Source organism: Piliocolobus tephrosceles, chromosome 6 (assembly GCF_002776525.5).
Source record: "Piliocolobus tephrosceles isolate RC106 chromosome 6, ASM277652v3, whole genome shotgun sequence".
Taxonomy (NCBI): domain Eukaryota; kingdom Metazoa; phylum Chordata; class Mammalia; order Primates; family Cercopithecidae; genus Piliocolobus; species Piliocolobus tephrosceles.
This window is the reverse complement of record NC_045439.1, coordinates 43,231,672-43,259,225: the sequence shown is the minus strand read 5'-3', so window position 1 is coordinate 43,259,225 and position 27,554 is coordinate 43,231,672. Positions and strand designations below refer to the sequence as shown.

The 27,554-nt window shown below is 38.1% G+C and overlaps 1 protein-coding gene across 5 annotated transcripts in view; it reads right to left on the bottom strand.

The window, feature by feature from the left end:
• Positions 1-6,836: 6,836 nt before the first annotated feature.
• Positions 6,837-27,554, bottom strand: part of PPP2R5E (protein phosphatase 2 regulatory subunit B'epsilon) — a 179,174-nt gene continuing 158,456 nt past the window's right edge. For 3 of the 5 annotated variants that reach the window (XR_002735618.2, XM_023232002.2, XM_023232005.2), the window contains 4 exons: positions 25,731-25,850; positions 20,098-20,225; positions 17,668-17,769; positions 6,837-11,587 (listed from right to left, as the gene is read on the bottom strand). Coding sequence is in view for 4 of the 5 variants with exons in the window: in XM_023232002.2 (XP_023087770.1) it covers positions 11,488-11,587; positions 17,668-17,769; positions 20,098-20,225; positions 25,731-25,850 (450 nt within the window). In the remaining variant the exon portion in view is untranslated. Of the gene's footprint in view, positions 11,588-17,663; positions 17,770-20,097; positions 20,226-25,730; positions 25,851-27,554 lie in introns of those variants that run through there. The other 2 variants (XM_023232016.2, XM_023232028.1) reach the window with 2 other exon arrangements.

The following is a 27,554-nucleotide window of genomic DNA, read 5'->3' as shown; positions in this document are numbered from 1 at the left end:
ACAAGAGGAACTGTCTATAAAGGAGGAGCATGAGGAAGTTTTGAGGGGCAATGGAACTCTTCCACATGGAACTGTGGTGGTAGATACCAGGTTCTATGCATTTGTCCAAACCATAGGACTGTATAAGACAAAGAAATAAATTGTGCTACATTTAATGTTTTTTAAATCAACCAAGATGTGAAGGAAAAGACAAAAAGAAGACTATGACAAATGACTAACTTCATTACAAATTAATTATAATAACCACACTGAAGTGGATGGGGAAGAAAGGAGTTGACCTAAATTGCTGTGGAAAGCAGTGCTTTAAATGAATACTGTGAAGCTAAAGACAAAAAGAACTGTATACAGATGCTGTACTATAGTTGGTAAATTTGTTTCTTATATAGGTATTGGTTAAGAACTCTGAAACTAACTTACTTGTATATGAAAGTTGAACAAATAAGTAAATATATTACAGATCATATTACCAGTTTTATCACTGTTGGAGAAGGGAGTTACAAACAAGGAAAAGGAGAAGCTAGAATGAACTCTGTGGTGCTGGATTAGAGCTGGAGGTTTTAATAATGTATTCATGTTTTTAAAAATATATGCAGATAAATATGGAAATACAGATGTGTATATGCAGTAGTGTACATACATCTATATTCTAAAAATCTCTAGGCTTTCTGGGAGGGGCTAGAAACAGTAGCAATGAACACATTTAGCATCCAGATCTTGGTTTCTAAATACCACTCTCTAATAAAAGAAGGCAAGATTCACTAAAGAACTGGTTGTTCCTGGGGCTAGGGCAGGAAAAATGTAAAATAAGCCTGAAGCATGCAGTGGTGCCAGAAAGAAAGAAAGTGCTTTAAGAAAGACGGGTGTGTGTATGGAGTGGGGTGCACATATCAAAAGGTCATGGGAGCCAACCTGAAAAAGCTCCCAATGGAACAACTTAAAATAATAAGAGTACTGGATTATAACCCAAAGGATAAAATTAAATCCACAAGTCCACATACATATAAATATGTGAAGCAATAAGTAAATGGAGAAGAAGCAACTACTCTTCCTTACAGAGGAATTTCAATTCATAAATTTATTAGGAATGAGAGAAAATAGAAAACTACCATTAGAACACTGTACTAAAAATCAGCAGACAAGAGTTTGAGCAGAAATAGACATTTACATAGTCTCTAAGTACTTCCTCCAAAGTATTTAGTAATTATAAAAAGAAAAATAGTAATTTTATGGGGCAAAGTCCTTCTAAACAGAACCATAGCCAAATGATCAAGGTTAACATCACCAGTAATACACACTGACAACATGTACCCCTGATATCACGCACTAAAAGAGGCGTATCATCTCTGAAATGCCTTTCCAAACAATGTATTCACTGCAATCTAATCATGAGAAAATATCAGAAAAACCCAAATTGAGGGGCTTTCTGAAAATCCACTGGAAAAGTACAAAAGTATCAGTTGTGGAATTTAGGGAAAGACTGTGGAACTGTCACAGATTGGAAAAGACCAAGGAGACATAACATATAATGTGGAGTCTGGACTGAATTCTGAAAGACAAAAAGGGCATTAAAGGAAAGACTGGTGAAATTGGAGTAAGTTCTGTGTTTTAGTTAATAGTACTTTATCTAAGATAATTGTACCAAGGATAAGTGTTCTATGGTTATAGAAGATGTTAACACAAGGGGAAGTTGAGGAGTAAGTAGGGTACTCAGGAATTCCTGGCACTATTTTTCAACACTTCCTTAAGTCAAAAATTATCTAAAAATAAAAAGTTTAAAAAACAAATAAATTTGAATTAAAATGAGTCATTTTAAAATAAGCTAAGTTACAAGTATAACACAGTACATATCACCACTGAACAACATGGGTTTGAAGAGCACTTATACATGGATTTACTTCTGCCCCTGCCACCCCTGAGACAGCAAGACCAATCCCTCCTCTTCCTCCTCCTCCTCAGCCTACTCAACGTGAAGATGACAAGGATGAAGGCCTTTATGCTAATCCATTTCCACTTAGTGAACAGTAAACATACTCTCCTTATGATTTTCTAAATAACATTTTCTTTTCTATAGCTTACTTTATTATAAGAATACAGTATATAATACATATAACATACAAAACTTGCAAACATACACAACATATGTTAGCTAACTTTTTATGTTACTGGTAAAGCTTCTGGTCAGTAGGCTATTAGCAGTTAAGCTCTTCGGAAGTCAAAAGATTTTCAACTGTGAGGGGAGTCAATGCCCCTAATGCCCATGTTGTTGAAAAGTCAACTGTTTATGGCAAAATTCGTGACAGTAATATGTAAATGGCTGATATGTGGGAAACTATAATAATATTGACTTAGCATGATGCCTGATATGCAGAATAGATATGTGTCAGGGGAAAAAGTTATGGTTCTCTATAACATAACCTTTGAGGGAAAATCTGCTTTCAGAATATCTGATTGAAATCCTACTAAACCTCCTCTTGCAGATAAACATGATAAAATTTAGCCAAAATACAAAGAACAAAGTGCAAAATACAAAAGAAGGAAAGCAACTAGAAAGCCCTGAAAAGCATATTCTGGAGGGAAGTCAACTCAGGAAGAAAAGGATGATATTGGGTAAGGTTTCCATGTTTATGAGTTTTAGGCTGAAAGTCAACACTATGTGAGGTAGAACACCAACAGAAAAACTGTCTTTCTGGTCTGAAGAATCAGAGAGAGTTCAGGGCAACCACAGACACTGGGAGTGAGGGTATACCCTACAAAAGAGAGACTCAGAAAAGAGCAAACCAAATCCTGCATATAACTCAGTCCAAATCTATGGCTAACCCAGCCCTTGCACACACGGAACAAACTGCAGGGAAGGATAAAATAATTGAACTGAGATTTGAGCTTCAGCTGCTGCCCCAGAGGAGGTGGCAGTTTGAGTCCTTCCAAGTTAATTGTTTGCTAAAACAAAATAATCAAAATTCTTCAGAGAAATACTACAGAATACTAAGTTTCCATAACATAATATTCAATATAACCAGGACAGGATCCAAAATTGCTTGACCTATGAAAAAACAGGAAAATGTGACAAATTCTCAAGAAAATGACTTAAAAACAGATCCTGAGATGACCTTGATGTTGGAATCTGCAAACAAGAAATTTATAACAAATATTCTAATTATGCTCAGTGATGTCAAGAGATACAGTGAATGATGAGATAGGCAAACTCAACAGAGAAAGAAACTATAAAAATGAACCAAGTAGAAATTCTAAGGTAAAAAATGCAATATCTAAAAGAAAAAAAGTACTGTATGGGTTTAACAGCAAATAAAGATGACAGGAAACAACCAGTGAACTTAAAAGATAAATCAGTAAGTTATCCAATTTAAAGAACACTGAAAAAAAAAGACACTCTTTAAAAAAGAACATGGCACACCCACTAAGATGACAACAACAACAATAATGAGAAAACGAGTCCTGGCATGGATGTGGAGCCATTAGAACCCTCTGCTGGCAAGAATGTAAAATAATGCAGCTGCTGTGAAAAAGTTTGACAGTTTCTCAAAAAGTGAAACAGCAATTCTACAATTACCGATATAGCCAAAAGAATTAAAAATAGGTATTCAAACAAAAACTTAAAATGAATGTTCCTAGAAGCACTATTTATAAGAGCCATACAGTAAAAATAACCTAAATGCACATAAACTGATAAATGAATAAAGAGATGTGGTATAGCCATATGACAGGTTATTCAGCCATTAAAAAGAATGAAGTACTGATACATGCTACAACATAAATGAACCTCAAAAATATTATTCTAAGTGAAAGAAGTCAGACACAAAAGGTCACATATTATATGATTCTATTAATACAAAATATCCAGAATAGGTAAATCCATAAAGGCAGAGAGCAGATTAGTGGTTGCCAGGGGCTGAGGGAAGAATAGGAAGTGACTGCTTCACAGGTACTGTGTTTCCTTTTAGGGGGACGAAAATATTTTGAACTAGATAGAAATGATGGTTGCACAGTATTGTGAAATATCAAATGCCAATAAATCGTACATTATAAAATGGCTACTTTTACTATGTGAATTTCATCTCAATTAAAAAAAATTTGTAATCAACAGTACCTCTGTGATCTATAGTACAATACCAAAAAGTTAATATAGAATTAGTGTCACAGAAGAAGACAATAGAAAGAATGGGGCAGAGAGAATATATGAAAAATAATTCTTTCAAATATTTGACTAGAAACTTACCACAAATATCATGAAAGATTATAAATTTAGAGATTTAAGTTCAATGATACACACACACACACACACACACACACACACATACAGAGATCTATATTCCTATCTTACAACCTACAGATAGTTTATCCCAGAAATTTAATGCAATTAAGCACAATAAAAAAAACATCATTTTAATATATTTAAAAAGCATTTAACAAATAACATTCTTCATGATAAAAACTCTCAGCAAACTAGAAATAAAAAGGTACCTCCTCAATCTGATAAAAGGCATCTAGGAAAAATCTACGGCTAACAACACATTTAATTAAGACTAAATGTAGAGCAATACCATGTTTATGGATTATGTCTTAGTCCATTCTGTGCTGTTATAACAGAATACCAGAGACTGGGTAACTTATAAAGAAATTTATTCCTCACAGTTCTGGAGGCTGGGAAGTCCAATATCAAGGTGCTGGCATCTGGCAAGGACCTTCCTGCTTTTCATCCCAAGATGGAAGGCAAGATGGGGAGGTAAAAGGGGGAGGAGAGGAGAGGGAGGGAGGGAAGGAGAGAGAGAGGGGGAGAAGAGAGAGAGAACCAAACTCACCCTTTTATTAAATACAATGAACCCACTCCCTGTAATAACAAACCCACCCCCAGTCTCCCAGTAACAGCATCAATCCATTCGTGAAAGCACAGCCCTCATGTAACCCCAATTATACTCCCACCCAGGTTTTTTTTTTTTTTACATGCTGCTTCTAAATTTTATGTAGAAATGCAAAGGACTTAGAATACTGAGAGCAATTTTGAAAAATACAAAACTGAAAGACAACTTGATTCAAGACTATTATAAAGCTACAGCAATCATGACAGTGTGGTTCTGGCATAAGGATAAAAATATCAACCATCAGAACAGAAAAGAGAACCCAGACTTAGATACACACTTTTAAGGTAGCTTTTTGACAAGAAAGCCGTTCTTTGGGAGACTTTTCAACAACTGGCCCCACAATAACTGAGAATCCACATGGAAAAACTGCATCTAGATTCCTATTTTACAACCTACACATAAGAAAATAATCCAAGATGAATCACAGACCTCGATATAAAAGCTAAAATTATAAAGCTCTTACAGAAAAACGCTTAAGAGAATGTTTTTTGGCCTGGGATAGGAAAATGGGGGAAGAATGGTTTCTTAGGTCACAAAAAACAATCATAAAAGCAAATAATTCTGCCTTTCTGAGAATGTGTATGAACATGCATCATAGACGAATCAATCATGTATATTTGGACCCATTATTTAATTTGTGAGTCTCAATTTCCCAATGTGTTTAATAAGGCTAATAATCTCATTATTTTTTTAATAATAAAATTAAGAATCTATCCAGAGGTTCTCTCACTTGGCTGAGAGGCAAAAAATGTTTATCTACTCATGTTTCCAGTGGTCCACAAAAAGTACATGCCTAATAATAAGAAAGCAATACTATCATTAAAAAAAAAGTCAAACTAATTCCCCTTTAACTATCACATACTTTGGTCTCCCTTAAAAAAATTTAAAAGCATAATGTAAACTTAATCTAATAGAAACATTACTAAGAGACATACTACTAATACAAAAATCTGTATCTTTATTGTACATTTTGCCTCCATTCTTGTAAATATTTATAGACAGGAAGCAACATTATGCAAAGAATTAGATATTTTCTTAAAATCATCTCTTTAACTCTCTTGAACCCTAAAATTTTTTGTAAAAGTTTGTTCTAACTTACCAGGAGGTTGATCTTCAGGTGCAACAAGTGGTTATGCTTTGAAATACAAAATTGCTGACATTTACAAGGGCTTTTCCTTTCCAACCCCATTTTAATATGAAATATAAATTGGTTAATTCCACATGATTCCAAATTTGATGTAATTTAATTAGCTAAGGGAGTAGATCACACCTAAATCAAATACTTTAAAAAAAAATCTATCCTATGGTAGCTTACAGATAACTGCAAATTACTGAAAACACTTCTCATTGATTCACAGTGAGGACTATGCCCCCTCCACTTGAATCTGAGCAGGCTCTGTGACCACCTGATCAATAGAATATAGATGGAAGTGATGTCATGATAGTTTCTGAGCCCAGGCCTCATAGAAGAGGCAGTTTTCACTTCCTGCCTCCTAGAACCCAGCTGCCATGCTGTGAGGAAGTCCAAGAAGAAAGTACTGTGAGGAGGAACTGAGACCTCTGGCTGAACTCCAAGCCAACTGTCAGCACTAACTTGTCAAACATGTGAGTGAGTCATGATGGAAGTGAAGATTCCTGCCCCACCTGTGACACCCTGGTTGACACTCGAGGATCAGAGACAAGATGTTCTCGCTAAGTCCTTCCCAAACTATAGATTTGTGATGAGAATAAATTGTTGTTGTTCTAAGCTGCTACTTTTGGAGTAGTATGTTATACAGCAATAGATACTGGACCATTTCCCAATATTACATACTCATAATCATAAACTGACTTCTCAAAATGAAAGCCTGAACATACCAACCCCACTGCCTCAAAGCTAAGTTAATCAAATCTAGTATTTGTATGGTTCAAAAGGCCACGGAGTTCAGAAACAAACAAACAAAAACAGTCAGGCACCTGAAAACTCTTCACTGCTTCTTTATTATGATGCACCCACAGTACAGAACCTCTCACACATCTGTGAAAGGGGAAGGTTACATTTCTTTTTGGGGAGCACCTTCGTTTTTGTTTCTGTTACCACTCTGAAGAAAGCAAATCATTTCCAAAGAAAAACATTTTAAATTCCAAGTGTTTAAGACTCAGCTTGTATTTTATGGTGTTTGAAAAGGAAGTAGCATGTTTTAGCCAGAGGTGGAAGATTGTTTTGTGGCATTTTACGTTTGATGTGGATCAGAAGTCTTCACTGTCTGGTTGAACCAGTCTATAATTTTCATATGCAACTTTTCATATCAAAAATGTTTCATTTTTACCTCTACTCACAAAGAGATGCTGTTTAAAAAAACACACACACAGCTAAATTTAAAACCGATCATGAACCACAGCATTACTAACAGGGAAAATGAACTTTGCTGCCCTCTCCTGCTAAAACAATGAAATACTAAAATACCAAAAGATTTATGAAGCTAAAGTGAAGTCCTCAAACCAAAAGCAACAGACATGTCATTCTCATTATATTTCAATCAAAAATCAGACAACAACCAGAAAATGCATTGGTAATATTTATATTTGAAAGTTCCCCATTGATACATGAGGTTTGGATTACAACTTATTTACAATAAGTGATTTCAAAAAAAGTAAAGAAAGAGGAAGGGAAGAGGGAGGGAGGAAAAGAGAGGCTGAGAGAGAAAAAAAAGAGAAAGGTGGGGGAAGGAGGGAGGGAAGGAAGAAAAGGAAACCTATATTCATAGACATCATAATATGGGATGTTTATTTCCAAGAGATACTACTGCTGCTATCGTGCACAAGAAGCAGCACAAATTCACATTCCGCTAGATCACAATTTGCTCAACTTTCTCTCAAGATGCACAATCCTTCTTTTGGATTTTAAAAATTAAATATAGAGGAATATAAAATGCAATGCCAATATACCTACTACAAAAATCCTTTGTGGCTCATTCCTTAACTCCACTCAGAGAAGCAGCTGAGCCAGAATACAAAAATAAAAATATTGATGTGCAAATAAAACATCAGTGATCATGTCTGGTGCCACCTTTTTGTTACAGGTGACTGTCACTTTATGATAACATTGGTAATAGCATCAAAAGAGAATCTCTTCATTTCCTGGGCCAGGTCAGTGCATCCAATTAAAAGGAAAACAAGGAAAAAAAAAACCACCCCAAACCCCAAAAAACTCTAAAACACTTAAAAATGCCAGTAACATCCATACATCCCTTTCCCATCCCACCCTCATCCCCACAAAAAAATAAAAAAGCTTTTAAAGCTCTAAATATACTTTTTTTGTTTCTTTCCATAGTGTGATTGAGCCTAGGGCTATACGTTTAAGTATAGCAGGTGCAATTACAAGCGAGTCCTGGCTCTGCACCCTGGACTATCCCACGCATAGGAGGTACAAAATAAATTAAACCCTTTCATTTAGGCAAACAAGCCTAAGATAAAGGAGCATAACCCTGCTTGTGAGTATCCAGCGGCATCAAGGGTATTATTTATTTCTTTTTTTATTATTATTTTTTCTTTTCTTTTATAAAAAACAGTCAAATGTTAGGGAGAGCAAAATACAATAAAATTTAAAAGGACAAAAACTCAACACTGAAGGAAAACAACTGGGGATACTTGCACAATGAGAAAAAGGAATGCATGCTTGATTCAAAGTATGAGATGGGTGAATTCACTCACATAGTTGTTCTAGGCCCACAGCCTAAGGCCTCAGCATCATTCTAAACCACAGGGTTGTTTGTATTTTTCTCTTCCAAAGACACTCTTAATCCTATCCCTGAAACCAATATGGTAAGGATAAGGTTGGAGTGATCATCACTCGCTAACTACAATATTTGCTATTTTAAAAATATATTTATATATAGTTCTGGAAATTATGAAGCAAACAAAATATAACACAAAGATGCATTTGTCACAATTAACTCAAGTTGCAGCAACAGCAGAATTGTGGGAAGGGACGGAGAGAGAGGGCTGCTGCAAATGCAGCAAGTACGTCCTGAAATATGTCACATAGTGCAACAGTCAGATTACCTCAGTTACTCTGCGTCACCGCACACAACGTGACTATGTCACATTGTCACTTTCCATTAAAAAAGAAAAAGACAGTGTTTCTTCTCAGAAGTTGCCCTATGAATTTTAGACATATAGCTTAATTGATTCTCTAAATATGTCTAAAATTTTATTCTTCTCAGTTTGGAATGATCAACATACAAAATTGACATCAAGGAGGAGAGCTGTAAGTGTTCACCTTTCCTCTTGAAGACAGGGTAAGGTGCAAAAAAGGATCCTGGCCTTTCTCATTTCAAGTGACTGCATTTCATTCCAATGGGCAGAGATTCTTCATAAACCTGTGATTTTAATGTCTTCTACCTAAAAAGATGAATTAATGGCAAACAAAAGTTTATACTATCAAAAATAAATATAATGCAAAGTTGAAACTAAAGGGCTAAAATGACAAGGGCTAAAAAGGAGAAGATTTGTTAAAAATTTATTTTTTATCACTTTGTTCCAGCATTTTTAAAGTCAGTTGTTTTGTCTTTGGCAGCCTCTGCCAACTTTACAGTGAATCCCCATCAATGTTCTTTAAAAAAAAAAAAAAAAAACAAACAACAACAAAAAATTATTAATTCCATTAAACCACGTTGTGCCTGGTGTTGCATATGACTTTTTTTTCTTTTTTTTAACTGCTGGTTTTTTGGGGTTTTTTTTGGAATTAACAATGCCAATTTTGTTTTTGTTTATTTTTACAAAGTTACCCAGATGACAATATCCATAATTAGCTGACTCTTACATACACACTGTGACCTGATCATCCTGAAAAACTTTATGGGGGAGAAAGGTCAGCAGTTTTTCTTCCTTTCTCTTGAAAATAATAAAACTGCATATTCTACTTTATATTTAAATGTAAGGAAGAAAATATACAAGCCCATATTTATATTGTATTTCTATTAAGAGCAACAATAGTTCAAATGTTCATGTTTGCTACTATCACAATTCAACACATGAACACAGAATCAGCTCTATTCCATGAATACTGCTGGAAGTGATGGTTTAGGATTACCAACTCACTGCTGCCATGTCCATAACAAGCAAAAGCATCCTGGAAATAAACCCCCAAACACGTATCTTTCAGTACATAATAATTCAACTGCATTAGGTAAGTACACACTGTACACAAGTTTTATCAGCAGTTTACCTACCCAAGATGTAAGACTCTTCATTTAAATACAAAGCAGAGAGCCAATAAGATATATATATATATATAATACAGCCCTAGATTTTGTTTGTTTTTTTTCTTAAACAATTTGGTCACGATGCACCTTTGATATAAAAGCATTTTTAAACTTTATTATTAATACTCAGGACATTAGGAATTTCCAGATTTTTTTCAGTAGCATTTGTAGAACCACTTTTGGTAACAAATACAGTAGTTAGGAATATGCATCCAATTCAGAATGCATAATAATGTTTATCCTGAATCCTTTCCGGCTAAAAACAGGGCTGGCGCTGTGATGAGATATAGAACGAGAATCTACAAAAAAACACTGTAACATGTTTGTTTTTTCCCAGAGGCTACATCCTCTTTTGCTGGAATACTTTATAAATACATATTAAAAAGTAAGGCAACAACTCCAAACAGTCCAAGCTGTTTGCTCAACTCTTTTCCCAATTAGATTTGCAATCCTGGCGATCAATTTTATGGTTGTATTGTTTAGTGTTTGTCTTTCTTATTTCAAATGGTCGAAAAGGATGTTTTTCTCGCATTTCTAAAATATCTCTGGTATGTGTGTTCAATGATATATGCGACTAATACTGGTCAGGTACTGAAGTCTGTGATGTCCCAGTGCCTGTTTTCAAAGGATTCAAGACATTGATTTGGATTCACCATAAACTGATGCATGAATCCAATATTCCCTTCCCTACTATGTTCATCACCTCTTCTCTTTTAACTCCTAATTTTAAAACTGAAGGAGTACCAGGACTACCTGCTTACTGGAAAGATGTTCACCCCAGTAAACAGAACTTTTATCAGGGACTTTTATAATTCATGACCCCATTCCACATGGACATTCAACTCAGGAAGATGTGCAAAAGAAAAAGATGTCAAATTACAGTCAAGTTATCCAGAGGAGGATGTTATACAAACTTATAAGGAAATGACAGTCTTTTTTTCTTCCTTTACTATAAATACATTTAACAGCTTAGCAGAAAGACAAGCTAAATTTAAGATTGTTCACATTTGAAAATTGTATCATACTCTCTGCTAGTGATAAATAAGGAACTCCCGATAATGGAATTTTGACATAGCAATTTCATCAACAGATCTTTGAAGACCGATTTTTTTTTTTTAAAGAGGGTTAGAACAATGATTATGTTTGCAAAGTTCTGAGAAGTCCATCTACTGTCCAAACTTTGGATTGAAGTCCTTATTTTGTTTTTTCCTTTACTTAGAGACAGGTATATACAGTGCTGTTGTAATAATGAAACAAATGTGAAATCTACTGTAAAGTTGCACAATACAGAAAACTGTTGCTCCATCTTCTACTACATAAATGTGTGACTCCACAGGTTAGTAATGTTGTTGTCATTGTTTTTGTTAAGTTGGAATTATTCCATCACGTCTAAGACCTCTCTTTAACTCCAGATCCTCCAATTTTTTCCACAATTCTTCACGCTCCTTTTCTTTCTTTTTCTCACTGAGGAAGAAATACAATACAATGTAAACAGCTGAGGTTTAATGAGATTATGCAACAATGAATATTTTACAATTTCACCTTGACACCCCTTTATACTTAGCTTAATTCAGAAAATTAACTTTAAAACTACTAAGAAACAAAAATGGGAATGACTTATATGCATCAGTTATTGTAAAATTAAGGGCATATTAGTGATTTTTCACTTGCAGCTTAGTAAAAATCTTAATTCTTCTTTATCTCCAAATAGTTTATCAAAAAGGATGCTGGAGATGACAATGATACAGAGAATATAGTAGGTCAAGAAAATATATCTGCTCCTTTATTCGTATCTATTTTTCCTACCTCATGTACATTTAAATTCTTCAGCAGTTTAGAAGAAACTGAAAACTTGTGATTTCACTTTTAATGATCTGAAAAGAACTTGGCTGATATTATTATGTATTAAATTTTAATGCATGAAGCCTTCAAATTGGGTTCAATATTAATTTTACTGATTTTAAATTTAGTGATTTTCAGACTTTGGGATTTCACTGTTTGGTAAAATTTCCCCCAAAAATTGGATGTCCAAATAAGAATCGACAAACTTTTTTTTGCCAAGGATATTTTAAAATTACCACATTTTTACAAAAAAAGGATTTTTTAACATCAACCAAGTAGGAAGTACATGATACAGGAATGTAAGATTATATTGTAAGTTAAATGCATTCACATTTATTAAAAATAATTCACTGCACTGTCTCTGGTTTTTCCATGCTGCAGTGGACCAATAAAAAGCAGACCCAGGCTGGGCACAGTGGCTCACGTCTGTAATCCTAACACTTTGGGGGACCGAGGCAGGTGGATCACGAGGTCAGAATTTCGAGACTAGCCTAGCCAGCAATGGTGAGACCCTGTCTCTACTAAAAATACAAAAATTAGCTGGGCATTGTGGCGTGTGCTTGTAGTCTCAGCTACTCGGGAGGCTGAGGCAGGAGAATCGCTTGAATCCAGGAAGTGGAGGTTACAGCGAGCGAGCTGAGAGAGCACCACTGCACTCCAGCCTGGGTGACAGAGCGAGACTCCATCTCCAAAAAAACAAAAAACAAAAACAAAAAAATGCCTGGCGTGGTGGCTCACGCCTGTAATCCCAACACTTTGGGTGGCCGAGGCAGGTAGATCACGAGGTCAGGAGATCAAGACCATCCTGGCTAACACGGTGAAACCCTGTCTCTACTAAAAATACAAAAAAATTAGCCAGGCGTGGTGGCAGGCGCCTGTAGTCCCAGCTACTCAGGAGGCTGAGCCAGAAGAACGGCGTGAACCTGGCAGGAGGAGCTTGCAGTGAGCCAAGATCATGCCACTGCACACCAGCCTGGATGACAGGGCAAAACTCCATCTCAAACAAAACAAAACAAAATTAAAAAAAAAAAAAAAAAAGGCAGACCCAGATTAACATTCACAAATCCAGGAATTCAGATAATTCCTGAAAATGGGGGCTCCATGATCTCAGACATGGGGATATAATCCATGCACTACCTCATGCAGCAAGGATTAAAACTTCAGCCACAGTACAATTTCTACTCAGGGAAATCCACATGGGTTGAGTGAAATTTGTATGTAATTCCAATGCCTCATTTTTTAAAACATTATAACCAATGTTTCTTAAAAGTTATATTAATAACTTTTAATTAACAGAGCAATAGAGATTACTCTTCATCCCCTCCAACTCCCAAAAAACTCTAGAAAAACCTAAGTAATTTTATATTCTTATTCCACCAGAGACTTGAGGAAATGTTGAATTATAATACTATAATAGTCTGGTATTAACCAGGAATGTTTGAGGCCATATGGGAGCACAAATCAGTGGAACTCTCTACAATACATGCTTATGGCTTACTAAAGCCATATGGTAATATCATTTAATAGGTAATATTTTCATAACTTAGGCCTTGTTTACCATAATTAGTTTCAGCTATCTCAAATACAAATCTGCACAATATAAATTTCAGTGAGCAGAACAGTTTTCATATAATAACCTATTTGTTAATTTTGACCCTGAAAAAAATGACACTTATAGGACAATAAGGGCAAGATTAGATAATCCTCCAATCTAATCATAATGGATTCCAGATTCTTCTTTTTTTTTTCTTAGAGACAGGGTCTCATTCTGTTGCCCAGGCTAAAGTGCAGTGGCACAATCATAGCTCACTGTAGCCCCAACCACCTGGGCTCAAGCAATCCTCTTGCCTCAGCCTCCTGAGTGGCTGGGACTACAGGTGTGCACCACCACTCCTGGTGCATTCCAGGTTCTAAACATAATCAAGCTGTTTGGCAAATTATCACTTTTTGTTTCTAAGTACAGTCTGGGGATAATACAAGGACTAAATAAATGTTAGCAAAGAACACAATTTGGGTATATATAAATCAATTCTATAGATCCTGCTGACTTTCGATGAATATGACCTTTTTATTTGGAGGTAGAAGGGGATGATAAGCAAGGGCTTGGAATTTTACTCAACTAAAAAACATTTCAATGTATTTTAGGTTCACATTGCCCTAATTTGCAGTTTTAACCAATTTATGCCAAAGGTTGCAAAATTTTTTTGTGAAAAATCAGAACTTGGCGATGACCTTGAGCAGTGGGATAGAAATAACTCCCACAAGCTTAGCGTTACAATAATGGAACACTAGGCATAAATTGGTTAATTAAGTGTTGACATCATTAAAACATTCATCATCTTGTTACCGAAGTGTTTCGTGTTTTTGATCAAGAGATTTATGGCAATCAATGCAATTTATCCTGTGGGGCTTTTCTTCCAACTGAGCATTATGCTCAGTTATCACACAGCTTTCACACTGACAACTTTATGTTTAAAAATTCTAAATATTGCTGATACAGTTATTGGCACCCCCAATCTTTCCCACTTTTCTCTCTCCCTGTAGGTGGAAATTTTAACACTTAACCACACTGTCATGCAGGGGATATTGTCAAATTCTCTTCTAATTTCAATTTTACATAGCACTGATGTTGGCATATGTATCTAACAGTGTTAACTACTTATTCCACCCACCATTTTCAGATTTGTAATATTTCAAAATTTGATCTGAACTGAAACCATTAACTTCTCACCATCCTGAAGTAAAACTGTCCATTCAGTTATTCTCTGATAGTACCAAATACATTTCTTCATTCTCTTGTCCTATTCCCACACCTATGGAGAAATCAACGTTTCCATCTGTCAATACACCCTTCTATTCCTCGTTTGACAAATTATTATTATCCTTACTTTTAGAAACCCATTTTTTCTTTTTTTTTTTTGAGACAGAGTCTTGCTCTGTCACCCAGGCTGGAGTGCAGTGGCACAATCTTGGCTCACTGTAAGCTCTGCCTCCCAGGTTCACGCCATTCTCCTGCCTCAGCCTCCCGAGTAGCTGAGACTGCAGGTGCCCGCCACCACACCCAGCTAATTTTTTGTATTTTAGTAGAGACAGGGTTTCACCATGTTAGCCAGAATGGTCTCTCGATCTCCTGACCTCGTGATCCACCCGCCTCAGCCTCCCAAAGTGCTGGGATTACAGACGTGAGCCACTGCACCCAGCCTTTTTTTTTTTTTTTTTTTTTTTTTGAGACGGAGTTTCACTCTTGTTGCCCAGGCTGGAGTGCAATGGCACAATCTCTGCTCATGGCAACCTCCCCTTCCCGGGTTCAAGTGATTCTCCTGCCTCAGCCTCCCGAGTAGCTGGGATTATAGGCATGTGCCACCATGCCCGGCTAATTTTGTACTTTGTAGGAGAGATGGGGTTTCTCCATGTTGGTCAGGCTGGTCGTGAACTCCCAACCTCAGGTGATCTGCCGGCCTCAGCCTTCCAAATTGCTGGGATTACAGGCGTGAGCCACCACGCCCGGCCCCCATTTTCTCATTAAGAAAGTACACTCATTATAAATAACTGTAGTATGCCAGAATATCACAATCAACCTCATAGTTTTATTTATTCCTGGTCCTCTTAGTTAATTCTTAGCTTTTTCAAGGGTTTGATCTATTTAGTTTACATAATAATCAGAAAATAGTTTTATTACTAAAGTTCACTAAATATAAACCAAATAATTTGAGTAGAAATAAGTTCTTCAATATCTTTTTTTTTTTTTTGAGACAGAGTCTCACTCCAATGTCCAAGCTGGAGTACAGTGGCGTGATCTTAGCTCACCTCAACCTTCACCTCCCAGGTTCAAGTGACCTTCCCAACTCAGTCTCCCTAGTAGGTGGGACCACAAGCACATGCCACTGTGCCTGGTTAATTTTTATATTTTTAGTAGAGACGGAGTTTCACTATGTTGACCAGGATGGTCTCAAACTCCTGACCTCAGATGATCCGCCTGCCTCAGCCTCCCAAAGTGCTGGGATTACAGGTATGAGCCACTGTGACCAACCAAGTTCTTCAATATTCTTGATGAGATTCTACAAATTTAATCGTGGTTCAACTAGGATAATAATAATGAGTTTTCAGTTACTCTAAAAGAGAAGATGTTATGCACAATGCACCTTTAATGGTACACCACAGTATTAAAATGTACCCTTGGCCTGTTTTTTAAGTAACATCCTTTAAAGATTTAAAGTTTGGAGCAAGGAGGGTTATTATGAATTTATAATTTGCAAAAATTGCTAATATAGTGAATTAAAAGTTGTTTAAACTATACATGTGGAATAACATATCACATAATTGATATTAATCCCAATATTCTGGGTACAAAATCTCAGCCGCTTGTGAGATTCTCAGCTAAATACTCACCATATTCCACAATTAAGTTGGTTTTCATAAACCACATCCCTGGTAACTTAAAAAAGAAAATCACTGCAATGGTCCCTCTGCCATCAAACCGTTCCCCTCATTGCTCTTTTTTATCAATAAAATGCACGTAACAGACTAAAAATGAGACAAAGCACCAAGGCAACCAGAGAGGTTCAGCAAGACCCTGGGTACGAACACTCGCACACACCTCTGGGTCCTCTGAGGTCCATAGTTTTATGATATACAAAGCTGACATCTGCTTATGGGTGATCAAAGTCAAACCAGAGGCTCAACTACTAAGAGCTCTCTAGAGTTCTATAATCTCCCCAAGTACATCTCTTGGAAGGTAGAACACATTGGACAAGATATAACAAAACTGAAGAATCCTCTAAATGAAACCAAGAAAGGCTTTAGTAAGCCATAAGCATGTATTATTGTAAAGAGTTCCACTGTTTTGTTCTCCCATATGGTCTCAAACATTTCTGGTTAATACCAGACTATTAACCTTCATTTCTTTTCACTGTTCTTTAAATTGTAATAAATTTGTTGGGTTCTAGTAAGTCCTGGGCCCAAGAGCTAGAAAAATGGTGCCTCATTCCCCCTGCTATTGGAGTGAAGTACAAGATCTGCCCAATTACACTTCAAGTAAGTTCAGAGTGGGAGTGAATCCCAGATAGAAAACTACCTGATGGTCCCTTTAAGTGAACCTAAAATACCAGTTATATGCTGGGCTCTTAACCCTGAGGTAGAACTAAAATATTATTAAAGAAAGGGAGGAAAGCAGGCTTTATCAGAATGACAGTGTCACAAAGCTTTGTTACTCAGTGGCACAGTAATAAAGACACAGTTAATAAGCGTGCAAAAATGAATATATAAATACAGTCATCTGCCGAATAACAACATTTCGGTCAACACAGACTACATATACCACAGTGGTCCCATAAAATTTTAACAGGGTTGAAAAAGTCCTACTGCCTAGTGATCTGTGTTACAATTGGCTACGGTATTCACCATGGTAACACACTGTACAGGATTGTAGCCTAGGAAGAACAGGCAACACCATATAGCTCAGGTGTGTCACAGTAGGCTATACCATCTAGGTTTGTGTAATTACTATACACTTATAATGTTCACACAATACAATTGCCTAAGGATGCATTTCTCAGAACATATACTGGTTGTTAAGCAATGCATGACTGTAAACAAAACTGTGCTGCTTAAGATTTGGGGTACAATTAGGCAACTTCAGCAAAGAGCAAGGAAAAAACTCAATAGTTTTATGCACAGCTGACAAAAAAGCTTTAAAAAGTTACCGCTGACGATCTGACTTGTATGTGGCTGTCAGCTCGTCAAACATGGTGCTGTTCATTTCCATAAATGCCTTCAACACATTGTACACCAATGCCACAATAGCCCTGGAAAGCACAGAAGAAAGGGAACGTGTTAGTTAGTCTTATAAAATGGGATACTGAATGAAGAAAGCAAAAGCACAACTTTTGTCTGAATGGTTTCTCGTACTGCACATTGTCTGTATTCCTTTTTAGTTGGAACAACTGAGAATGACCTACAGTTCACTTCCATATTAAGAGATTTCAAGGCAAGATAATTTTCTGAGGGGTGGTAGAACTAGAAAAAAAAAATCTAACTTTGCAGCTTCTAATTTTTTTTTTTTTTTTCCTTTGTGATGGAGTTTCGCTCTTGTTGCCCAGGCTGGAGTACAATGGCACCATCTTGGCTCACCACAACCTCCGCCTCCTGGGTTCAAGCAATTCTCCTGCCTCAGTCTCCCAGGTAGCTCGGATTATAGGCGCGAGCCACCATGCCCAGCTAATTTTGTATTTTTAGTAGAGACGAGGTTTCTCCATGTTGGTCAGGCTGGTATCGAACTCCTGACCTCAGATGATCTGCCCGCCTCGGCCTCTCAAAGTGCTGGGATTATAGGTGTGAGCCACAGCGCCTGGCCTGTCCTTCTAATTATTGGCACCCAGAATAGAGCTGCCTGTGGGCATTTGATAATTTTGTTTAATAAAAAGGCAAATATAATAGTAAAGCAACTTCATCCTAAAATAAGGATCTGTGATAGCACTAACCTCAGACACCTGAATTTGCATAGAATTCTATTTTCTAAATAACACATAATTCATCAAAATCAGAAGCTACTTCCATAGAAACGAATGTTATACATTAAATGTGTGTGTGTGTGTGTGTGTGTGTGTGTGTGTGTGTGTGTGTGTGTGTGTATACATACATATATATATATTATTCTTATCCAAAGAAATGAAATCAAGCCCCCATGTAGGCTGGGTGGTTCAACATGAGTTATTTGTCTAGCTGTGATCTGCACCAGTCCTGCTGACCCAAAATATATGCTGGTAAGATAACTGGCAAGCTGGGATGGTTGCTATTAGCTATGGGACACTATACAGCTAAACAGCCAAAATGGTAGCCCATACTTAGGCAATGTGAGGACAAGGTTCTGATGGGCTTGATAGCTTCAGACTAGAGTCTAAATAGCTTTTCCTTTTGCAAAAATATCCGTTGCTTCCGTTTTGCAACAAACATGCTCCTAATACCACTGAAAAAGGCATTGGTAAAAATTAGCCATATATTAAATAAACCATGAGTCTGATTTTTCCAAAACATTTACAAGAAAATACACTTGCTATGTAGCTTCTGCCTTGTGCCATTAAAAGGAAAATTTAAGTTCTTTTCTGTTAAGGTTCCAGAATGACCTTCCTCCCAAGGGCAGTGATGGGAAAGCACCAAATTTAGTATACTGAGTAGTTACAGACACTTGCTAGAACGTCCTCAAGGGACTATCTGTATAAAGGGACTTAATTGTTTATCAGCTCCTTATTTTTACAAGTTCTATTAATGAAATTTGGCAAATTTGAAAAATGAGAAATGTGACATATTGTAATTACATGCAAAATGTTTAAAGATAAACATATTATGAATATACTGAATTGTATCTACCAATTTTTAAATGCCACATTAAATTTTCCTTCTATTCCACAGAGAAAAATGTAAAAGCATTCAAATTCAGAATGCTTTAACTTTCATCGGGCTGGATGTTAAACTTCTCCTTGATTATTTTAAACTTCCTTTCCAAGAGATACATATAGCAACTGAGTTAGCTGTTAAGAAACAGATCACACTAAAATGCAAACCTAGTCAGACCACTTCCCCACTTACAACCCTTCAGTACTTCCTCATCATCTACTTGGTGAAGTCTCACACGAGTCCCACAGTCTTTTCTAGCCACATCCTCTAGCACCCTACCCAAAAGACTTTGTGCCTCAGCCCTCCCAAACTCACAGGTCTCAGAAACTGACAGGTGCTTTTGACATCTTTGTGACTTTTAATATGATGGATGGACTCACCATCTGAAAGGGCTCTCCCCATGCCATCCACCTGCCAAATTCCTTTCAGATTCAGTCTAAGCATGGCCATGCCGTCAGTATCTACACACCTCTCCTCTCAGCTGTAGTGCCTCCCCAAAAGATCTGCTACCTTCACAGACAGATCAAGAAGACTATCTAGCAAACAGATACTTTAACTGGTATTTTGTTAAAGTATCTGTTTATTTTCTCCAGTCAGTGAATCCCCAGAAGGTAAGGATTTTATCTTCTCACGTATGTCTTCAGCAACAAGGATAGCATCTGGCACATAATAAGGCTGAAGGGAAAGAAAGAAAGAAAGGAAGGGAAGAAGAGAACAGAGGAAAGAAACTGAAAACCTACGGATTCCAATGTTCTTTTGAAATCCTATAAAGGCTGGAAAACATGATGGGAAGGATGACGTTAGAGTTTTCTTCTATCAAACTCATGATGTATTCATTATTCCAATAATAGAGTGCTCTTTCTGCCACCTTTAGGAAAAGAAAAATAAAATGTTAAGAGAGAGAAAAAGACAAAGATAAAACAAAATTATAAATATTTCCAAACAAAAGATTTTTAAAAGGCTATTTTTAAATCATTTCATTAAAATTAAATATTAATCACATTTTAATTTTTTTTTTGAGATGGAGTCTCGCTAGTGGTGCGATCTCAGCTTACCGCAACCTCTGCCTCTTGGGTTCAAGCGATTCTCCTGCCTCAGCCTCCCGAGTAGTTGGGACTACAGGCACGCACCACTAAGCCTAGCTAATTTTTGTATTTTTGGTAGAGATGGGATTTCACCATGTTGGCCAGGATGGTCTCGATCTCCTGACCTTATGATCTGCCCACCTCAACCTCCCAAAGTGTTGGGATTACAGGCGTGAGCCACTGTGCCCAACCCACATTTTAAATGTTTGCAGATTTTAAGTATCTTAGAAAATTCCAAAGTGGGCCAGGCACGGTGGCTCACGCCTGTAATCCCAGCACTTTAGGAGGCCGAGGTAGGCAGATCGCTTAAGCCCAAGAGTCTGAGACCAGCCTGGGCAACATGGGGAGACCTCGCCTCTACAAAACACAAAAATTAGCCAGGATTGGTGGCATGTGCTTATAGTCCCACCTACTTGGGAGGTTGAGGTGGGAGGATTGTTTGAGCCTAGGAGGCAGAGGTTGCAGTGAGCGAGGTTGCAGTGAGCCAAGATCATGCCACTGAACTCCAGCTTGGGTGACAGAGCAAGACCCTGTCTTCCCCTCCTACCTAAAAAAAGAATCCAGAGTGGTTCAAGTGGTTCATCAACTCAGGGAAGGAAAAGAAGTTTTCCTGTTTATTTATATTCTTCTCTAATTCTGCCAGGTCTTCTGATTCCACGCTTTCCTGACATCATTTTAGCACATCTTACCGGTCCCCTTTCCTGTCTCGCCTTTTTCATCACACACACTTAGATCGAACCCAGTGCCCAGCATATAGTTAGCATTCAGTCACAGCTACTGAGGAACACCCACAGTTGTCCATCCCTGTAGAGCAGCTAATATTTACTAAGTACCTCCTATAGGCAGGCACTGTGCCTACACGGCAAGTAGAATGTATCATCCTTACCACCATCCCAAAAGGAGATACCACTGTGTTCATTTTACAGATGAGGACACAGAGATTCAGAGAGACTGAATAATGTAGGCAAGGTTACACTGGTAATAAATGGTAAAGACTAGGGCCTCACTTCCAGGGCTTCTTCCAGAGTTTATTTCTGGTCCCTTCCTGTGAAAGCCAGGAGATTTCTGCCCAGTTTCTGGTCTCAGGGACACTGGCTGCACCTACCCTCTCAGATCTCTTAGATCCCTTTTCTCTGCCCACCAAGCTATCAGCTGGCTCTAATTTGGTCTGCTGGGCCTGATTGGCTCATCTTGGATTTCATGAATTCAAAGGAACATCCCAAAAACAAAACCTAAAATCTTTAAAAAGGGTAGTTACAGGAGAAAAGGGAAAAAGGGGTGGCTTCCTTCATTTATACAGACTAAGAAGCTGTGTTTTGGAAGAGAACAAAATGGTATAAGATGTATCTACCGAAAGACAATGAGAAATTAGAATTTTTCCATTTATATTATTCAGCTTGGTTCAAAAAAACAAAATAAAACAAAACCCTGGGACTCATTAGGCACTAGACCCTAAGAGTACAAAGAAAACAATCATTACTGCATGTTCACTATATGCCAGATGCTGTGCTAAGTGTCCCACATATATAATATCTCATTTCCTCACAACCAACAGAGTTGGTATCATCACTTTTCTATTTTGTCGATGAAGAATCTGAGACTCAGAGAGATAAGCCATTGGCTCGAGGTCACATGGCTAGTAAGTGGCAGATTCCAAAGTCCCTATTCTTAACCTCTGTACTCTGTTATCCCTAAAGAGTTCACACGCTGGTGGGAGAAGGGGCATCTACAAGAGTATCCAAAGTAAACTGTGACACATGCTGTATCAGATACATGAATAAAGTGTCAGGGGAAGGAGGGGAAAAGAGTGGAATCAACAATCCAGATGACTTGGGAAACAGAAGAGTGGCAGAAATGTAACATAGGTGGGGCTGAGTGTAGTGGCTCATGCCTGTAATCCCAGCACTTTGGGATGCCAAGGTGGGTGGATCATTTGAGGTCAGGAGTTCAAGACCAGTCTGGCCAACATGGCAAAACCCCCATCTCTACTAAAAACATAAAAATTAGTTGCGCATGGTGGGGCGCGCCTGTGGTCCCAGCTACTCGGGAAGCTGAGGCACAAGAATCGCTTGAACCCGGGAGGCAGATGCTGCAGTGAACTACAACTGCACCACTGCACTCCAGCCTGGGTGACATGGCAAGACTCCGTCTCAAAAAAAAAAAAGAAATGTAACATAGGCAAGTGGCATTTAAGCTGGGCTTCGAAGGATGAAGGAAAGGGCATTCCAGGTAGAGGGCATTAATGAAAGAAGGGCAGAGTCATGGATGAGGACAATGTGTTCGGGAATCATCAAAGCAAATGAGGTAGCTGATGCAGATAAAGCAGGAGGCAAGGAGAGGGAGAAAAAAAAGAGTAAGAATGAGGCTGTTCTGAACATTCTAACTGGTTGGAGGAAAATCCTAGGTGCCTCCTTCTTTACTAGCATCCTCCCATGATCTCTTTGGATGTTCCTCCAGAGTCCAATACTTACCTGCCATTTAACTCTAACAACTTCCTCAATCTCTTATATATCCATTTTAATATGTAAACCCACTAATAGAAGTATGTATCCAGCTCCTTAAAGAGGAAAGGTATTGTTTATGCAAAGTTAAAAATTACTGTGTCGGGCCGGGCGCGGTGGCTCAAGCCTGTAATCCCAGCACTTTGGGAGGCCGAGACGGGCGGATCACGAGGTCAGGAGATCGAGACCATCCTGGCTAACACGGTGAAACCCCGTCTCTACTGAAAAATACAAAAAACTAGCCGGGCAAGGTGGCGGGTGCCTGTAGCCCCAGCTACTCGGGAGGCTGAGGCAGGAGAACGGCGTAAAACCCGGGAGGCGGAGCTTGCAGTGAGCTGAGATCCGGCCACTGCACTTCAGCCCGGGCGACAGAGCGAGACTCCGTCTCACCAAAAAAAAAAAAAAAAAAAAAAAAAAATTACTGTGTCTGACAATAGGACAGAGCCACTACTTTCCTGGGATCCATTGTCCTTCTGCACACACAGAGGCAGTGTCACCAGCATGCAGACCTCAGACCCTAATGACATACCTGAGGCAAACAATGAGAAGTGTCTGGCTACATAGGGCAGTCACTCAATAAATGGATGAACCAGCAAATTCATTAATAAATGTTTATGGATGAACCAGCAAACATTTATTAATGTGTTTGTAGGTTTATCCAGTAAACACTTATTAATGAACACTTAAGAAATAAATAAGAGCCTCTTTCCTTTATTCTCAATTTTACTTCTGCCAAATAATTGAAAATTCTTTTTTCTTTCTGCTACAAATTGAATTGTGTGCCCTTCACAATTCATATGTTGAAGTCCTAATCCCCAACGTGACTGTATTTGGACACAAGACTTTTAGGAGGTAATTAAGGTTACATGAGCTCATAAGGGTGGGGTCCTAACCAAATAAGACTGGGGGCCTTATAAGAAGAGGAAGACAGTGAGATTGCCTCTCTCTGCATGCACACGCCAGGAAAGGCCACATGAGCACACAGCAAGAAGAGGGCCATCTGCATGCCAGAAAGCAGGATCTCACCAGAAACCAACCATGCTGTCATCCTGATCTCAAACTTCTGGCCTCCACGGCTGTGAGAAAATACATGTTTAAGTCGCCAGTCTATGGTGTTATGTTATGGCAGCCCAAGCTGACCAAGATATGGCCTCTCTTTTCTAAGCTTCTGAGTATCACTTAGGCCTTTCTGGTGATGCTTTTTTTTTTCTTTTTCTTTTTTTTTTTTTTAAATGGAGTTTCGCTCTTGTTGCCCAGGATGGAGTACAATGGTGTAATCTTGGCTCACTGCAATCTCTGCCCTCTGGTTTCAAGTGATTCTCCTGCCACAGCTTCCCGAGTAGTTGGGATTACAGGCGCCCGCTACCACGCCCAGCTAAATTTTTGTATTTTTAGTAGAGACCAGGTTTCACCATGTTGGCCAGGCTGGTCTCAAACTCCTGACCTCATGATCCACCCGCCTCAGCCTCCCGAAGTGCTGGGATCACAGGCATGAGCCACTGCGCCCGGCTGGTGATGCTCATTTTTAAAAAGATACTTGTTTCCTGGGAGGCGGAGCCTGCAGTGAGACGAGATCGTGCCACTGCACTCCAGCCTGGGCAACAAAGTGAGACGCTGCCTCAAAAAAAAAAAAAAAAGATACTTGTTCCTTGACCTCCATAATGCCAAACACCCTGCTGAAAACTGAAAAAAATAAGGTAAACAATCCAGATATGTGAGCACTAAAGGCCCTGGGTGGTATCAAAATATCTATATACTGTTCTGTAATTTTTCCATTTTTATTCAGGCTTGTCACAGTTTCTACCTTCTTGTTTCTTGCTTTGTGGTACAACTGCTAGATTGCCATAAGGTTACTGCTTTAACATATTAACATGTCTTTTGGTCAGAAATCAAAACAGCAGCAGCAGCCAGTGTCTCTAACTATGCAGCATAACGACAGCTTAGGGAAAAAGTCTACCATCAAATGACACCAGTAGAGGTCTGGTTCTGTGCTAAGAACCGCAATCCGTACAATCTCTTCCAATCAACTGGCAGAGTCTAAGTTTATGAAACAGGCCTTAGGTGAGACAGCCAAAGGATCAAACCTAATGTGTGCTCCCCCAGTTTACCCTTCTTCCCTCCCGTATGGGTTCCACAGCACAGCAGCCATGGCCCCAAGAAAGAAAAGTGTTGCCCCTGAGCGGCCACGAGGAGGCAGAGCAGTGTCATGGGAAGGTCACTGGCTTTAGCAAGTAGCTACACCAAAGATCAAAATTTTACTCTATTCTCTATCGACTTGGGACCTACAGTAAATTGTTCTCCGAGCCTCATTTTTTTTTTTTTTTCATCTAGAAAAGCTTCAGCGGATAATGGGACATTTATAAACAATGTACGTAAAGTATCTAGCATAGCATGGAATATTAGGTTTTCTCCTTTTCCTCTCAAACATTATTTAGCATTCTCTCTTACACAGTAGAGAAACCCCACCAGCCCACTTATTTAGGAATTATCTGAAATACTTTTGACCATTTTGAGCTTCAGTGTTCATATCTGCATGTCTATAAAAAAACATAATTGCCCTCCTTGTAGGGTGTTAGGAGAATTAAAGTTACTGGAGAGAAAGCACCATTACTGCGGCTGTTAGGTATCAAGCGCTCAAGATAAGGTGGCCACTGTTAAAATTATTATCCTGTGAGGAGATAGCAAATAAACAAGAGGTGGCTAGTGTCTATTACATTGCTTTTGAAACAAATACAATTTAACCAAAATAACTCATGCTCCCTGGCTCATGTCCTCTTTACTACTAACCTGAAAATGGGGGCTAGATACACACTTGGCGATTTGTTTAAACAAAGGTTCTTGGATTTTAACAAATTGTGAAGGTTCAATCACATCCAATATTTCTTCCAGTTCCCCAAGGAACATGACCTGTAAGTACAAGCAAAACACAAGATGTGAGGCATGTCACAAAAAAAAATCCATAAGAACAAGGAGGACTAATGAGAGTTTGGACTATTGTAAGAAAAATTTACACATAAAACCAAACATAAATGAACCAGGCATTATCCCATGTTAGAAAATGTTTGTTCCACAAAGAATTCACCACAGGGTACTTGGAAAAATTCTACATACTTGGAAAAAATACTCTTACTTATTATATATGTTACACAGAACGAGGGACACTCACACACTGCACCGGCCCCTGAGAAGCAAAACTGACCCCGTAGGGCTTTCCTCTCTATTATTAGTAACCCAGCTCTCTTTCCACAACACTTTTTTTTTTTAAAAAAACAATGAGAAGGTAGCCCTCCTACATGGAAGAGCAAAAGTTCAAATGTGGTCATTTGCCAAATACTTAAAGCCCCTGCTACATGCCTGATGCTCTAGAATGCACTCATTAATACAACAAAAAGTTCAAGAAACACAAATGAGCAGACTCACCCACATGCAGGTGTCACTTTAAACCCATGAGCACGCACTGATGCATTCTAGACACACACACACACACGCATGCTTGCTCTCTATAGAGCACAGTGAATCTTGTGAACTCAGCATCGGGTGCCGCAAGAAACAGAGTTTTTAGATCACAGTATGGAGCCAAATCCACAGTAGAGTCAATTGTTTTAAATATAATGGGAAAATGACAGAGAAATAAAAACCAGTTTATGTATTTAGCTATTAAAAAATTACTTTAAAAAAATAAAGTGAGCAATCAAAATATGAAAAATAACAATGCCTTCATATTTTGAAATGTATCTGGGTAGCAATGCACAGTTCAACTTTACCTAACAGATTTTAATTAAACGACTTTCTGAAATTAAAATAGGGTTTAGAGAATTGAAACTGATTTGAGAAGGAAGGTATTTCTGCTAAAAGTAAAATATAGTAGACCCTTGCCATTTGTTAATATGTATATGGAATTTCTCCCAAAATTTTAACCAAATATAAAACTAACAGCTGATCTTTTTTTCTGAGCCATTTTCCACATGGTTGCTAACCTGCCAGAAGAGTGGCTGCAGATCTGGTGCTCAGTTAGGCTCACCTCCAGCTAAGAAACTCACGCACTACCCTAAAACAGCCTCACAAAGTAGCACCTGCTTGGTGAGTTCTCAGCAAAGGTACAAATGATTGTAGGTCTGAACCCTCCAGGGTCATTTGTGAATGGTTGAAACTAAAGGTCTGTTGTCTATCCTAAGATGACATAGTAAGATCCAGCTTTACTATGCTTTAAAGTGAGTATTTGGGCAGGCTGCTCTAGCATCTTTCTACAGTGACAGCAAAACCTTCATATTATGAAGGGGGCCACTAGGAAGGGAATATCAACAAAGCTAGACAACTGGACACATGATTGGGGCCTGGCCTGGGCTGGGCTTACCTGAGGCTGAATAGCACAGTGAATAAAAAGCCAGGGTTCAGGAGTCAAGGAGGCGAGTTCGGGCCTAATCATCTGTACTTACTTAGTGTACTGGGGCAGGCTATTTAACCTCTCTACAGTTTCAAAACTAGTAAAACAAGAGTTTTGATAGCGCTGCCTTATAGAGTTACAATGAGGTTTAAATGAGATGATGCTGTTTTGTTGTGTTTTCCTTGTTTTGTTTTGTTTTTGAGACAGTTTCACTTTTATTGCCCAAG